General features: G+C 33.6%; 1 protein-coding gene across 2 annotated transcripts in view; it reads left to right on the top strand.

The window, feature by feature from the left end:
• The window catches only part of LOC138139269 (odorant receptor Or1-like), a 210359-nt gene that overhangs the window by 40454 nt on the left and 155768 nt on the right, over positions 1-14137 (top strand). The window contains exons 1-3 of one of the 2 annotated variants that reach the window (XM_069059494.1): positions 2258-3569; positions 3623-3722; positions 3775-3879. The exons of the other annotated variant lie outside the window; for it this stretch is intronic. Coding sequence (XP_068915595.1) covers positions 2788-3569; positions 3623-3722; positions 3775-3879 — 987 coding nt within the window. The 5' untranslated portion in view covers positions 2258-2787. Of the gene's footprint in view, positions 1-2257; positions 3570-3622; positions 3723-3774; positions 3880-14137 lie in introns of those variants that run through there. 2 annotated transcript variants of the gene reach the window in all.

Below are 14137 nucleotides of genomic sequence, written 5' to 3'. Positions count from 1 at the left end.
AATAAATAAAAATTGGACAGTTGGGAAAGATTTAAATTGTCATATTTCTGTTGAATGAATTTCCAAAACGGAGTAGAGCATCGATAAGCAAGCAGCCGAAGCAGCATATAATGAAAAATTACAAAATTGTGGAAGCAAATGACGTGAGCGGTAACCTAACTTTTGAAAAACCCAAATTCGCTGTAAAAATGTGTATTCACAAGACAAAAGTTACTAAATTTAGTAACTCTAGTTCGTCATTACAAAAATGAATTTACTACCGTGTGAGCAACAATTACTGATTCAGTTGTCAATAAATTCTGGTGACTTTTGGTGACTTTTGTGTCATGTTCCAACGAGAAAACCATTTTATTAATAAAAGATTACAAAAACCTAGACGTTTAAATTTGAAATGTATACCGGCTGTCAATAATGTCAATAAAACAAACCAAAATAGGTACAATTCACAGTCTTGAAAATTTCATGTAAAATTTTTTATTGCCAACTGAAACAGTTATTGTTGCTCACCCTGTATATTCATTTTGATTGTGGCTATTGTGGCCAGTCGCTAGTAACTTTTCAGTCGGTAGGTTATTGATAGGGAATTTTAGATAACACTAAGTCCAGCCGCAGTTGGCAACTCTCGGAGGCGCCATTTTGGCAGAAACGTCACGTCTCGCTGACAGAACAACTTGTGCAAACGTTTTTCGACGTAAACTATGTGCGCATGTTTATAAAATTGAGTTTAGGTAAGAAAGTTTTGTGTCCAAAAGAAAATGCCACGTTTTCTTCTCAAATTTGGGACTAAACGGGCAATATTGACTTGTTTCGAGACATTTATTGAAGCCAGCGGAAAACAACTCACAAAGACGAACATCGCCAATAAAGTTAAGTTTATTTGTGCTATTTTGTTGTAGTTTGATGCCTTCCGCCTTTTCATCCCGTATAAAACATTTTTCTGAACTTCCTTGTCCGAATAGTTTTTATCTGAAAATATTTGTATTAATCAATGCAATTAATTGAAAGGTCTGATTACTTTTAGTAATACCTACCTAGGTATTTTTCGCGTTTCTCTCACTGCCAAATGATCATTTGCTTCATTTCTATCGAGAATTGCCAGATGATTTTGTTGAGGTTTTGACATTGAATGATTTGTACCTGGACATAACCTCACTTTTCAACAGACATGATCACAGAATCAGACAGACGTTTTTAGTTAATTTCGGTTATTAATATTGACAAATACATTGAGATCATTGCATTATCATCATGGGTCAAGTTTTGTCAATTTTGACATTTTCACATCACGTTCACACCACACAAAAATTTTGTGGAAAATGTATGCAGCACACAGCTAAACAGCGCCTACTATTTTTTCGTTGTCACAGTCAAAGTGAATAGATAATAATGAATAAAACTATTCTAAAAACAATCTTCTTTTAATATTAACCCACATTAAAAAAATCGAACAATATGACAAAAACATAACAAAATAAATTAGGCTGGTTAAGCTTGAGTATGTTGGTGCTTTTGTAAATTATCTATTTATTAGAAAATGAATGTTTCTAATAACATCTAAATATTATGAACAATTTCTTTACCCGTGAGTTTTATTTCACCAATGAAATTAACCGGAAAAGGAATTTGAAGATACATAATGTACAGTTGGTTGCAAAAAAAAACGGGAATTGTCAGAATAAAATTGACACATTTTTACAATTTTTCAATAGTGTGAAACCTTCTTACGAGAGAGAGGTTAGAATTAACGTCAAAATTCAATGACTTTTTAAAATTATTTGATAGGTATTGTCAAATAGACAATTAATTGACAAATGGACAAAATCAAATTTACATTAGGAACATTTTCGTTTCCCGATTTTTTTGCAACCAACTGTATCGTTTTTGTAATTTTTTCTATGATATTTTATTAACTACTAACTATTTTTATCCTTAGCCTTCATCATATTTTTTTTACTACTCTTTTGTATTTGTTTATCTTACGAACAACAATACCTTTAGAACTGTCAACAATTTATTTTCACAGCGCATCCACCATTTCTGTGAAGAAATACTTAACAGAAAAGCACTTTTCCAAGAAAGGAAATGTAAAGTTATTGCTTATTACAACAGTGTCTCTGTAGAAAATGGCATTTTTAGTTTCACACAGGACATAACAGTTCTTCAGGTCTTCAGTTGCATTTCAAAAAAACGATCTTCGTACATATGAATTTAAAAAAAATGTGTTAATACTCTTGAGGTCTTCATGCACTTCACTTCTGCAAATCTGTTAGCATTTCTTATCGGGTGACATACTCGTAGTTTGCGGTTTATTTTACGGAGTACATTATTGTAATTAAAAAGTATCTCAATTTGTTGGGACACGAATTTTTTGAAAAATATTTACTTAATATTTGCTAATTTCTAATTGTTTAAACGAATTCACTCCCAAGCGACGACATCTCGAGCTAATAAAAAAATGATAGCGTGCTTGAAAATTTTCATAAAAAATTAATGTTTTGTTTGTAAATGTGAACAATTGCACGGTCCTAAACTCCCATTTTAAATTTTCATCAACCGGACCCCTTAATTACCCCATCAGTTATGTTCGTGAGAAGCGGTCAGTTGGATAATTCGTTGAAAATGCGTAAAATGAAAATTTTTCTCAATTGAAACGGTTATTAATTCAATAAAACTGCTTATTATTCGTTTCTTTAAAACAAGACAAAACTATTGACAATAAAAATCGAACCGTAATTACCCACTTGGAAAAATTCTTCCTGGGACATTAATAAAGAATTATTTGTGGCGATGTCTGTGCATTCGCGTCTTATCTACCAGTCGAGCTTTAACAACAGTGCAGTGCCAGTCACAATGACCAAATTCGACTGGAAATCCACGATCAGGACTAACCTCCTGATGCTGAGACTGACAGGACTTTGGCCTGAAAGTGACGACGGTTACAAACTCGATCTGTACACTTTTTACGCGATCTGTGCCAAAGTGCTCAACGACGTGAACAACTTCTTTCAGACATGTTACATTTTCGAGATTTACACCGATTTGCAAGCTTTGGCGTCCACATTTTTTGTGCTTGGTACCGACTGGTTGGCCTCCATCAAAGTCTACTACTTCATGCGAAAAATAAAGACAATTAAGCGTCTATTGAAGGAATTGGAGAGTGAAGAGTTCCAACCAAGGAGTGAGCACCAGAAGATTTCTCTTGAGCCGACGCTGAAGTCCTGGAAGGTGATTTATGCAGCGTTTTGGATTGTGACGGTACCGGCGTTGTCGTCGGTGTCGATTTTTCCCATAATCGATGGGTCCGCTAGACATCACAGACTGCCCTTCTGGGCTTGGTACCCTTACGACACCACAACATCGCCCAATTACGAAGTCACTTATTTCTACCAAGTTGTCGGTATCTGGTTTCTCGCGATCTGTAATATCAACATGGACACTCTGATGGCGGCTTTGATGATGTACACTGTGACCCAGTGTGATATTTTGTGCAACAATTTGAGGAATATCAAGAGCGGAGACCGCAGCAAACAAATAATAGAATGTGTACAGCACCACAAAAAAATTCTTAGGTATGTTCAATTAAAAGCCGGAAAATTTCCAATTTGAAGGAAAGGTTTTGTAGTTTTGCTCAAAGTAGTAATAAGGTTTTCAACGAAATGGTTTTGGGGCAGTTTTTTACGACTTCGGCGTCGCTGGCTTTGGGTATGTTCGAGTTTACTTTGGTGAGTTGGAAGAACCGAAATGAAGAAATTGTGTTGATTTTGTGTGAATTAGGTCCAGCCTTTGAGCAGTGAAGGCATTTGGGTTACAATGTATTTGAGTTCCATGACGGTACAGATTTTCTTGTACTGTTGGTTTGGGAATCTAGTGGAAGACAGGGTGAGTGACGAATAAATGTCTTTGTTAAATATTTAAGAACGGATTGTAGAAATTAATTAAAAAATTGTGGACCGTGTGGTGGTTGGAGTAAAAGAACAGGCTTGCATTTGAACCTAGAATGAGAAAGCAATAAAAATAAAATCACAATATTTATATTCATATTTAATTTTGATGAAATTTAGCACAAATATAAAAACAATTTGAGTGACAACTTTTCTTTTTGAAAATAAAACGTCAGGACCCAATTTAAAGAGTAGTGGTTAATAATAGGTTAACACCAGCTTTAAAATTGACGTTTCTTTGACATTTTAGCGAAAAATCAGCTTACCAGTGACATCGCGTGTAAAGCTGCTTAATTACAAATCAAAAATGTTACTCTTGTTTATTTTATAAATTGTCTCCATTATCAGGTAATAATAGTGAAATGCACAATTATAATTCTAACGTCTAAAATTCATGATATGACCGATAATAATAATTTGCAACGCTTGCTCTGATTAGTTTTTTTATCACATTGTACCGTGCGATCGAAAATAAAAAAAATCGAGATGGCCATGATTAATACACTTCAGTTGGCAGCACGTAAAAATTTAATTCAAATGTCATCAGATGTCATTAATTACAATAGTAACTGTCATTCCGGGGTTTCAAGGCACTTACCAACAACTTGCCTTGATTATTTTGTTTTTCCATACCTGAAAAACAACGTGTGCAAAAACAGGCCCGGCACAATTCCCGAATTAATGCAAGTAATTACAGATAACTGCAATTTAATTGATGTCGCAGCTTTGCGAAGGTCATTTGAAAATATGAAGCGAAGAGAGTAACATTATGTTTGGAAGCTGAAGGCAGACATTTCGAACATTTACTCTAGTTCGTAAATACGATTGGAGCTCCTCATGATTCTTTTACAACCGACAGGTCACACATAATGCACACCTTTATGAAAATCAAGATTTCAACGTTCTCAAAATCACCTACCTAACTTTTAAGACTGACATCTAATAATTGAAATTTTAACGAATTGCCAACTGATATTTTTGGTCACGCCAACTCTAATTTTTTTTTCGATGTCACGGTATAAAAAAATTAAATTCATTGCTCCTCGATAAACTAATACATGAATGATTGAATTATTTACGTTACAAAATAAACGGTATCTACTAGAACGAAGTATGTGTAACATTGGGAGTCCCACAAGGATTGCATTTGGGTCCTTCGATGTTTTCTTGTACGCCAATTGGGTATATTAATTCTGTCTTGCGTTAAACATTTATTTCCACTATATGCAGACGGGTTAAAGCCATCGAAACAGTACAAGATCATAATACTATTTCTTTACAAAATGATTTTGATGATTTAAATGACAAAAATTATCTAAATGTAAACTTGTTTGATTTAGAAATGAAAATATTATTGCATTAATATTCAGGTGTTGCAGAGCTGCAATGGTAGTATTCTGTGCGTTATTAAGACAGAATCGAGAAGATTAAATAGTTATTTACATTGGAGTATTTTACAGCGCAAAAACTAGGTTCGAGGCGAAGCCGAGTGCCTGATTAGTTTGAGCGCTGTAAGTAGGTTATGAAAAACAAAAACACAATAATTGAACAAGTCATTAATCGCCATAATAAGTGTGTTCCCAAAATTTTATCTATGAAAATGATTTTCACTCCTGAATAAAAGATATTCATGATTGAATCTTATTTTTGCAATGGTCACACACTTCACACATTTCGAGAAAGTGGTAGTGTTGAGACTGTCCAATGTCATTTTTGATGTTTTCATTAATTAACTCCACGATGATGAATTGGATCTTGGGTATTTTTAACAAGACGGGGCTACAGCCCATACAGCACGGGAGACTCTTCGTTATTTGCGGCAATTTTTTGACGATAAGTTGATCAATCGAGATCTTTGGCCTGCAAGAACGCCAGATCTTACGTCGATTATCTCCTGTTTCGTCATTTAAAAAACACCGTTTTCAAAGAACTTGTCCATACAATTGATGATATGAAAATCAAAATTAGGGAAGAATGCGAGCGAATTACCTCTTAGACCCTATATTGCGCGAATTTATTTGTTGCTCTGGGTAGATAACCTAACTTTAATGCGTTTGGTATACGACGAAGACGGACGGTACCTCTGGCGGGATAGAACCGCGCGGCCCGTCCGCGGCCGCAGTGTCAGGTCTTGGTGCCACACCAATTCTCGTAGAATCGTAAGAAAAGAACCGTTCTCTTGAGCTTTTTCTGAACTTGTCATTTTATGACAGTTCGTTCAAAACAATTATAGTGATAAACACATTTACGCCTGAATTATTCAAGTTAAGTCATACGTTTACAATGCTTTTGTTTTTCATGGTCTACTTGACCAAACATTTTTTTGAAAGATACGGTGTTTTGCGCTTTTGCAGATTTTTATTAAATAACAAATGTCAAAGTTTTTGACATACAGAGCTGCCAACCCAATATTTCTATTTTCTCTATTATAGGTAATTATGATTATTTATTAGCCAGTCAAAATTAAAGAAACATTTATCGGAAAATAATACCTGTAAATGTGTTTTTTTTTTACACTAAACTAAAGTGACATATGAATATTTTAATTTTAAAGTAACTGTAAAAAGAGTAAATTAACCGTAAATTTACTGTACTCCCTCAGAAATTTCCAACATCCGTCGGTAAATCGCAGTTACCTTAATCGCAGTTACCTTAACTAAAATTGAAAGGTAACGGTGTGTTTACTAGTTAAGGAAAATAGTTATTTACTTTACAAGTGTTGAAAACGATCCATTGCTTTACGAACGGTAATATGGCGCGTATGTTTTTAACTACTCTTTGTATTTTGTTTGCGAAGTAACCTCTAGGAAATATGCTTTAAAACAAGGAAACCGCATTGGTGTATGTTTTACAAAATATGATATACAGGGTGTATTTTAAAAATATGCCGAAATTTTACCTACGAGGTTATGGGAAAACGTAGAAGACTAAAAGCAGTTAAAACAAATTTTTCCTCAAAAATTAAATGTCATTTTATTTTTTGACATAGAATTTTTTAAATATTTTTTCCGAGTTCTACATGAAGCCAGTAGCTCGCGGTTAAAGTTTGGTCGGACGTAACATCCTGTATTGTGTGAATTTGGAACAGCTATATCTAAAAGATATGCTTGCTTTTGTTGTTTATTTAAAATAATAATGTCTGGTCTGTTATGTTGAATGTGACTGTCAGTTAAAACTGTGCGATCAAAATATAATTTGTAATTGTCATTTTCCAAACAACTTTCTGGTTTATAAATGTAATGTGGTTGTGTATCTTTAATAAATTGAATTTAACAGCTAAATTCATGTGTACAATTTTAGCGAATATATCATGACGTTTCTTATATTCGCTTTGAGCCAAAACGGTGCAAGAAGAAATGATGTGTTCAATGGTTTCCTCTTCAGTTCCGCAAATCCTACATTTATCGATGATCGATTGTAAACCGCATATGTGTTTTTTATAATTTCTTGTATTGATAACATGATCTTGTATTGCAAATATAAAACCCTCAGTCTCAGGGTGAATATTTGATTATTTTTATTTATTTGATTTCTTATATTAATTTCATATTATTTAGTGAATGGTCAATTTGCGTACACTAATTTTACACGTACTACTTCCCAAGATTTTCAATAAATTAGACAATATTAAATTGTTATTACATGAACAAAAATTTAACACTTGTTCATTTTTTGGTGACAGTTAAATGTTTAAATGAAATCACCCACAAGGCACGACCTTTCGAATCAATAAAAAAATTAAAGCGTATTTAAAAATTTTCATAATAAATTAATTTCTCTGTAAATATGAACAATTGCACGGTCCTAAACTGTCATTTTAAATTTTCATCAATCGGACCCCTTAATTACCATCAGTTATGTTCGTGAGAAGCGGTCAGTTGGATAATTCATTGAAAATGCGTAAAATGAAAAATTTTCCCAATTAAAACCGTCATTAATTCAATAAAACTGCTTATTATTCGTTTCTTTAAAACCAGAGAAAACTAGTCATAATAAAAATCGAACCGTAATTACCCACTTGGAAAAATTCTTCCTGGGACATTAATAAAGAATTATTTGTGGCGATGTCTGTCCACTCGCCTCTTATCTACCAGTCGAGCTTTAACAACAGTGCAGTGTCAGTCACAATGAACAAGTTCGACTGGAAATCCACGATCAGGACGAACCTCCTGATGCTGAGACTGACAGGACTTTGGCCTGAAAGTGACGACGGTTACAAACTCGATCTATACACTTTTTACGCAATCTGTGCCAAATTGCTCGCCGATGGAAACAACATCTTTCAGACAGCTTACATTTTCGAGATTTACACCGATTTGCAAGCTTTGGCGTCCACATTTTTTGTGCTTTGCACCTATTGGTTGGCTTCCGTCAAAGTCTGTTTCTTCGTGCGAAAGATAAAGATAATCAAAAGCCTGATGAAGGAATTGGACTGTGAAGATTTCCAACCGAGGAGTGAGCACCAGAAGATTTTTCTAGAACCGACGCTGAACTCTTGGCGGGCAATTTACGCAGTGTTTTGGACCATGGTGGCCCCGGCGTTGCTCTTCCTGGTGTTTTTTCCTGTAATCGATGGGTCTGCTAGACAATACAGACTGCCCTTCTGGGCTTGGTACCCTTACGACACCAAAACATCGCCCAATTACGAAATTTCATATTTCCACCAAGTCTTCAGTATTTGGTTTCTCGCGATCTGTAATCTCAACATGGACACTCTGATGGCGGCTTTGATGATGTACACTGTGACCCAGTGTGATATTTTGTGTGACAACTTGAGGAATATCAAGAGTGGAGACCGTGGCGAAAAAATAATAGAGTGTGTGGAGCACCACAAAAAGATTCTTAGGTATGTTCAATTAAAATCTGGAGAATTTCAAATTTGAAGGAAATGTATTGCAGTTTTGCTAAAAATAGTAATACATTTTTCAACGAAATGGTTTTGGGGCAGTTTTTTACTAGTTCGGCGTCGATGGCCTTGGGTATGTTCGAGTTTACTTTGGTGAGTTGCAAGAACTCAAATGAAGAAATTGTTCATTTTGTGTGAATTAGGTCGACCCTTTGAGCAGTGAAGGTATTTGGGTTGCGATGTATGTTGGTTCCGTTACGGTGCAGATATTTTTGTATTGTTGGTTTGGTAATCAAGTGGAAGAGAGGGTGAGTGATAGATTAATTTCCAATTAAAAAATGTTTATAATAATAATTGTTTATTTACGACAAACCGTTTACATCAAATGTTAAAATAATATACACAAAAACAAACCTTATAATAATAATAATAATATTAAATATAACATTTCCAACGGTTTTTTATGAAATTCAAAATGCAGATAAGTGTTAGACGGTGAAGATTTAATTAGTAATAATAAAATTACCGCAAATTAAAAAACGTAATTCCAACACATGTTTCTTTTTTCCGGCAAACCAGATGTCTTTCAAGGACGAGTTCCTCCTCGCAGCATTTTTATTGACGATCAATCTTTTGATATAAATCTTAAGTGATTTAACATTTGAAAAGGCATGTAAAAATTTCTAAGACTTGGGTTATTGCGTTACTGGGAAAAAACCCAAGATCAAAAATTGTCTTAAATCCACTACAAAATTTTCAAAGCTTGTAAATTCTCTAATCTGATTCTGATTCTGATTCTGCACAATCAGATATTGATAGTTAGTGATCTTGTACTTTGTGATAATATGTACGATTCGAGGTAGTTTTTATAACAATTTAATACATATATGTATTTCGAAATTGACCTGTTAAGTGCCACTTTCAAGGACCCCCAAATCAGCAAATAAGTCCAACAGAATTTTTTAAACATTTTTATCACGTTTACGGTAATCTCTTTTACACCGTAGTGCACCGTTAGTGTGCTATTTTTAGGACACCCTGTATAATATAATAAAAAATTGATTTGTTTTGTGAGTTAACATTGTCATTGTCGTTGACAGAGTTGACTTATCTAAATGTTCTTGATCGAAGAATTAGCCTATCTATTTGAAAAAAGAAGCTTTGATTAGAAAAAAACAGTCACACAACAAAAATACGACCACCAAATGAATTGTACTTATATTTTGTTTTTAATGCCAGAATTCGATGTTATTTGTTAGGTGTAAGTATATTAAAAAACATTCTAGTACGATCAGATCATTACCACAGTTATAAGAGAGTTGTTTTTTATTCGGTGAATGAGACATGAATGAATTGAGACAGTTTGATTTAAAAAAAAATATATTCAAATAAATTCAAATAAATCGAGATGACGACAAAATAGATTTGCTTTAATCAAGAGTTAGGAAACATTTGTGGATGTTTTTTTCCGTCTTTAAAGCAAAGTGAGACTGCTCTTGTGATGTATTATTATTATTAATTATACAATATGTATGCAACATCGGGAGTCCCTCAGGGGTCGCATCTGGATTCTTTACTTTTCTCTTTTGCGCTAATTACGTTAATTCTGTTTGTGTTAAGCATCACTTCTCTTGTATGCGTATTTATATCGCCTTTGTCTGTTTGACTTCAAATGTCAAATTTCTACATGAATAACTAGATATATTTTCTTATGTTTTTCATTTAAATACTTGTTGTGAGATTCACAATTCAGCTAAAACACAACGAAAAGGAAATAACGAGTGACTATTAAAATTTTTACGTGGAGTTGGCTTTGAACGAGTTTTTATTTTTTCTGTTACTTTAGACACACGCAAGAACGAACGACAAATGTCAGTCAGTACAATTGAAACATAACCAAATTAAAAGAAAAAACATTTATTGAAGTGTCAAACTTGTCAGTGTCTAAGGTGCAACGGAAAACAAAGAATGATCCATAGCCAACCCTAAGTGAAAATTTTAATAGTCACCCGTTATTTACCATCGGATTCACCATTTTGTTATGATTTCTAAATTATATTGGTACTATCGTGAAAACAATTCCTGTTGTTGTTATCAGGTTTGTCGCAAATCCATGGTCTGTTTGAAAGCAGCATGTCAAATAAAAGAGGCGAAAATGATAATATATATTCAAAGTCTTCAATGTTAATGTAATAAAACATTTCTTTGAATGAATAACAAAATCTACACTATACAGGGTCGCTACAAAGTATGGCAACAGTTAAATATCTCGAGAATGGTTTCTCGGAAATCCTTGAAATTTGGTAAGGAGTTAAGAGCATTTAAATTCTATTCCTTCCAATTTTTTTAGTTTTATACCTTCATTTGTTTTCGAGATACAAGGCTAACTTGAATTTTTTTAAATGGCAACAGGGGTTAATTTTATGATTTTTGAAAAGAGGTTTTTTTTTCTGAATTCAACGATGTATCACATGTAATAATAGTTTACATAAGAATAGTCAAACATTTTTTTTAAATTTTAATTCAAAAATAAATAAACAGTTATCTTTGAAAACAGTTTCTATTATTAATTTATTTATTACTTATTTATTTGTTATAAAAATGCCTTATTTAAGTGAAACCGAGCGGATAGAAGTTCTAATGATGACTGGATATGGTGATAGGAGACGAAGCTGTGCTGAAGTGATGACACTTTTGATGACACACAAAAAATGAAACGGTCATTATGTGATACAGTGTTGAATTAAAAAAAACCACTCTTTATCATGAAATTAACCCCTGTTGCCATTTAAAAAAATTCAAGTTAGCTTCGTATCTCGAAAACAAATGAAGGTATTAAACTAAAAAAAAAATACAAATTATAGAATTTAAATGCCCTTAACTCCGCAGCAAATTTCAAAGAATTCCAACAAACGATTTGATAGGTTTAATAAAAAGAGCCTCAAACGGTAGCTACGTTTATTTATTTTTGAATTAAATAAAAAAAAAAAATTTAGTGTTGTTATGTGAACTATTATTACATCGTTGAATTCAGAAAAAAAAATCTCTTTTCAAAAATCATAAAATTAATCCCTGTTGCTATTTAAAAAAATTCTAATTAGCTTTGTATCTCGAAAACAAATGATGGTATAAAACTGAAAAAATTGCAAAGAATAGAATTTAAATGCTCTTAACTCCATACTAAATCTCAAGGATTTTCAAGAAACCTTTCTCGAGATATTTAACTGTTGCCATACTTTGTAGCGACCCTGTATAACATTTTTTTATTAAAATTACGTCCCGAACACGACTTAAAAGTTTTTTACGCCTATTATAAATCACCCTGTATTTTATTTTCTGATTTTTTAATCTTTCCCGGCGCATCCACCATTTATCGAGATTAGAAACACTTATGAGAATAAATATTTCTCTTTGGAATTCTTCATAAAAGTCGTACATAGTACTGTGCTGTGTTAAATCCCTTATTGGTTAGTGAAATGAGGCAATCATCCTTTTTAATGAAATTTAAAAATTAACCTTCCAAACGTCTTTGATTTATAATAATATCACAAATCCGTGATTTTCGTTTTAATTCTTTTTTAATGCCATGATGTCTCCTTTGGTGTATCAAAAATAACCTGAAAATGATTTTCTATAAAATAATATTAGTAATAAATTTATTCTTGTCTTACTATTATTCAATTTTTTTATACAAAATGTATCCAGAGATTTTGGCACCATTACCTTTAATTTTTTTCTAACAACCACTAATTCCTAACATGTTTCATCAACATTGTCGTTCTTTTCTTTTAGTAGAAGTTAATTTGTTTTAACTTGAACTAACCTCTAAGTGACATTTGTACAAAAATGCGTCCGCTCTTACACTGACCAAAATAAACTGCATCGAAAAAAAAATTAAAAATTTATTTTCTCGAGATCTCACAAACTCCCTTGTTGTTGTACCCTTCAATTAGAGTTTTCGTTAATTAACTGTTTCGTTGTCTATTTTTGGTTTCCAAAATAGAGAAAAAATTAAGTTTTCAGTGTTAAAACATTCATTAACTCAATGAAACCTGCTTATTATCCACTTGTCTTGTCGGAAGCAATTATGTTGAGGAGCAAACGGACCATTAATTATGAAACGGTGACAATTATGACATTAAAAATTCCGCAAAGTCCATTTAAAGTCTGCTCACTGAAGAATTAGTCGCTAGTCTGCGGTCTAACTCAGAATAGGTCTGTCTGGTCAGTGTCCTAATCGAAGAATGGAAAAATTCAGTTGGAAGTTGACAATCAAAACGAATATTCTTGTTTTGAGACTGTTGGGTCTTTGGCCCAAATTGAACGAAGGTTACAAATTCAATTTGTACACATTTTACTCGTTCTCGATGAAAGCTTTCGTCGATGGAAACAATCTTTGCCAAACAATCTACATCTTCTACATTTATTCGGACCTGGAAGCTTTAGCAGCGATCATTTTTGTCCTCTTCACACTTTGTCTGGACTCCGCCAAAGCGTATTACTTCATCCGGCAGATAAGAATTCTCAAAGAGCTCATGGTAGAGCTGGAGAGTACCGAGTTTCAACCGAACCAACACCAAAGACATTTGGTCCAGCCGATGTTAAACCTCTGGACATTCATGTACAAGACCTTGTGGTTTTTCTACGGTACCACTGTCCTCTTGTGGGCGGTTTTCCCCATAATGGATGGATCATTCTACAAGCACCGGTTACCGTTCTTCGCCTGGTACCCTTACGACACCACAACCTCCCCGCTTTACGAAATCACGTATTTCTACCAAATCTTCAGCGCGGGGTTCCTCGCCGTGGTTTGTCTAAATATCGACACTTTAATAGCCGCTGTAATGGTGTTTACGATGTCACAGTGCGACATTTTATGTGACAATTTAAAGAATCTCAGCACTTGCAAAGATAGTGGTTACAGTGAGAAATTAATAAATTGCATCAAACACCATCAGAAAATTTTGAGGTACGAGACGAGGTAGTATCAAATTGAAAATTGGGGGAAATTGACGGTTTTTAGATTTGCCCAAAATTCCAATCAATTCTTCAACGAGATAGCTTTGGGGCAATTTTTTACCAGTTCGGCGTCTTTGGCGATGGCGCTTTTTCAACTGACAGTGGTGAGTTTACGAGAAAATTATTATTTTCATAGAAATCTTCCAATTGTCAATTAGGTGGAGGCCTTGAGTAGCGAATTTTATTCCCTCTTGTTCTACGTGGCATCTATTACCAGCCAAATAGCTTTGTACTGTTGGTTTGGAAATGAAGTTGAATTTAGGGTGAGTTCTGAACTAATGTTTTATAAATTGTGTTGAGAAACAAATTAAGTAAATGTTCTCTAACTACT

Source organism: Tenebrio molitor, chromosome 1, assembly GCF_963966145.1.
Source record: "Tenebrio molitor chromosome 1, icTenMoli1.1, whole genome shotgun sequence".
Classification (NCBI taxonomy): Eukaryota; Metazoa; Arthropoda; class Insecta; order Coleoptera; family Tenebrionidae; genus Tenebrio; species Tenebrio molitor.
The sequence above is the reverse complement of the archived record's forward strand: the minus strand, read 5'-3'. Positions and strand labels throughout refer to the sequence as shown.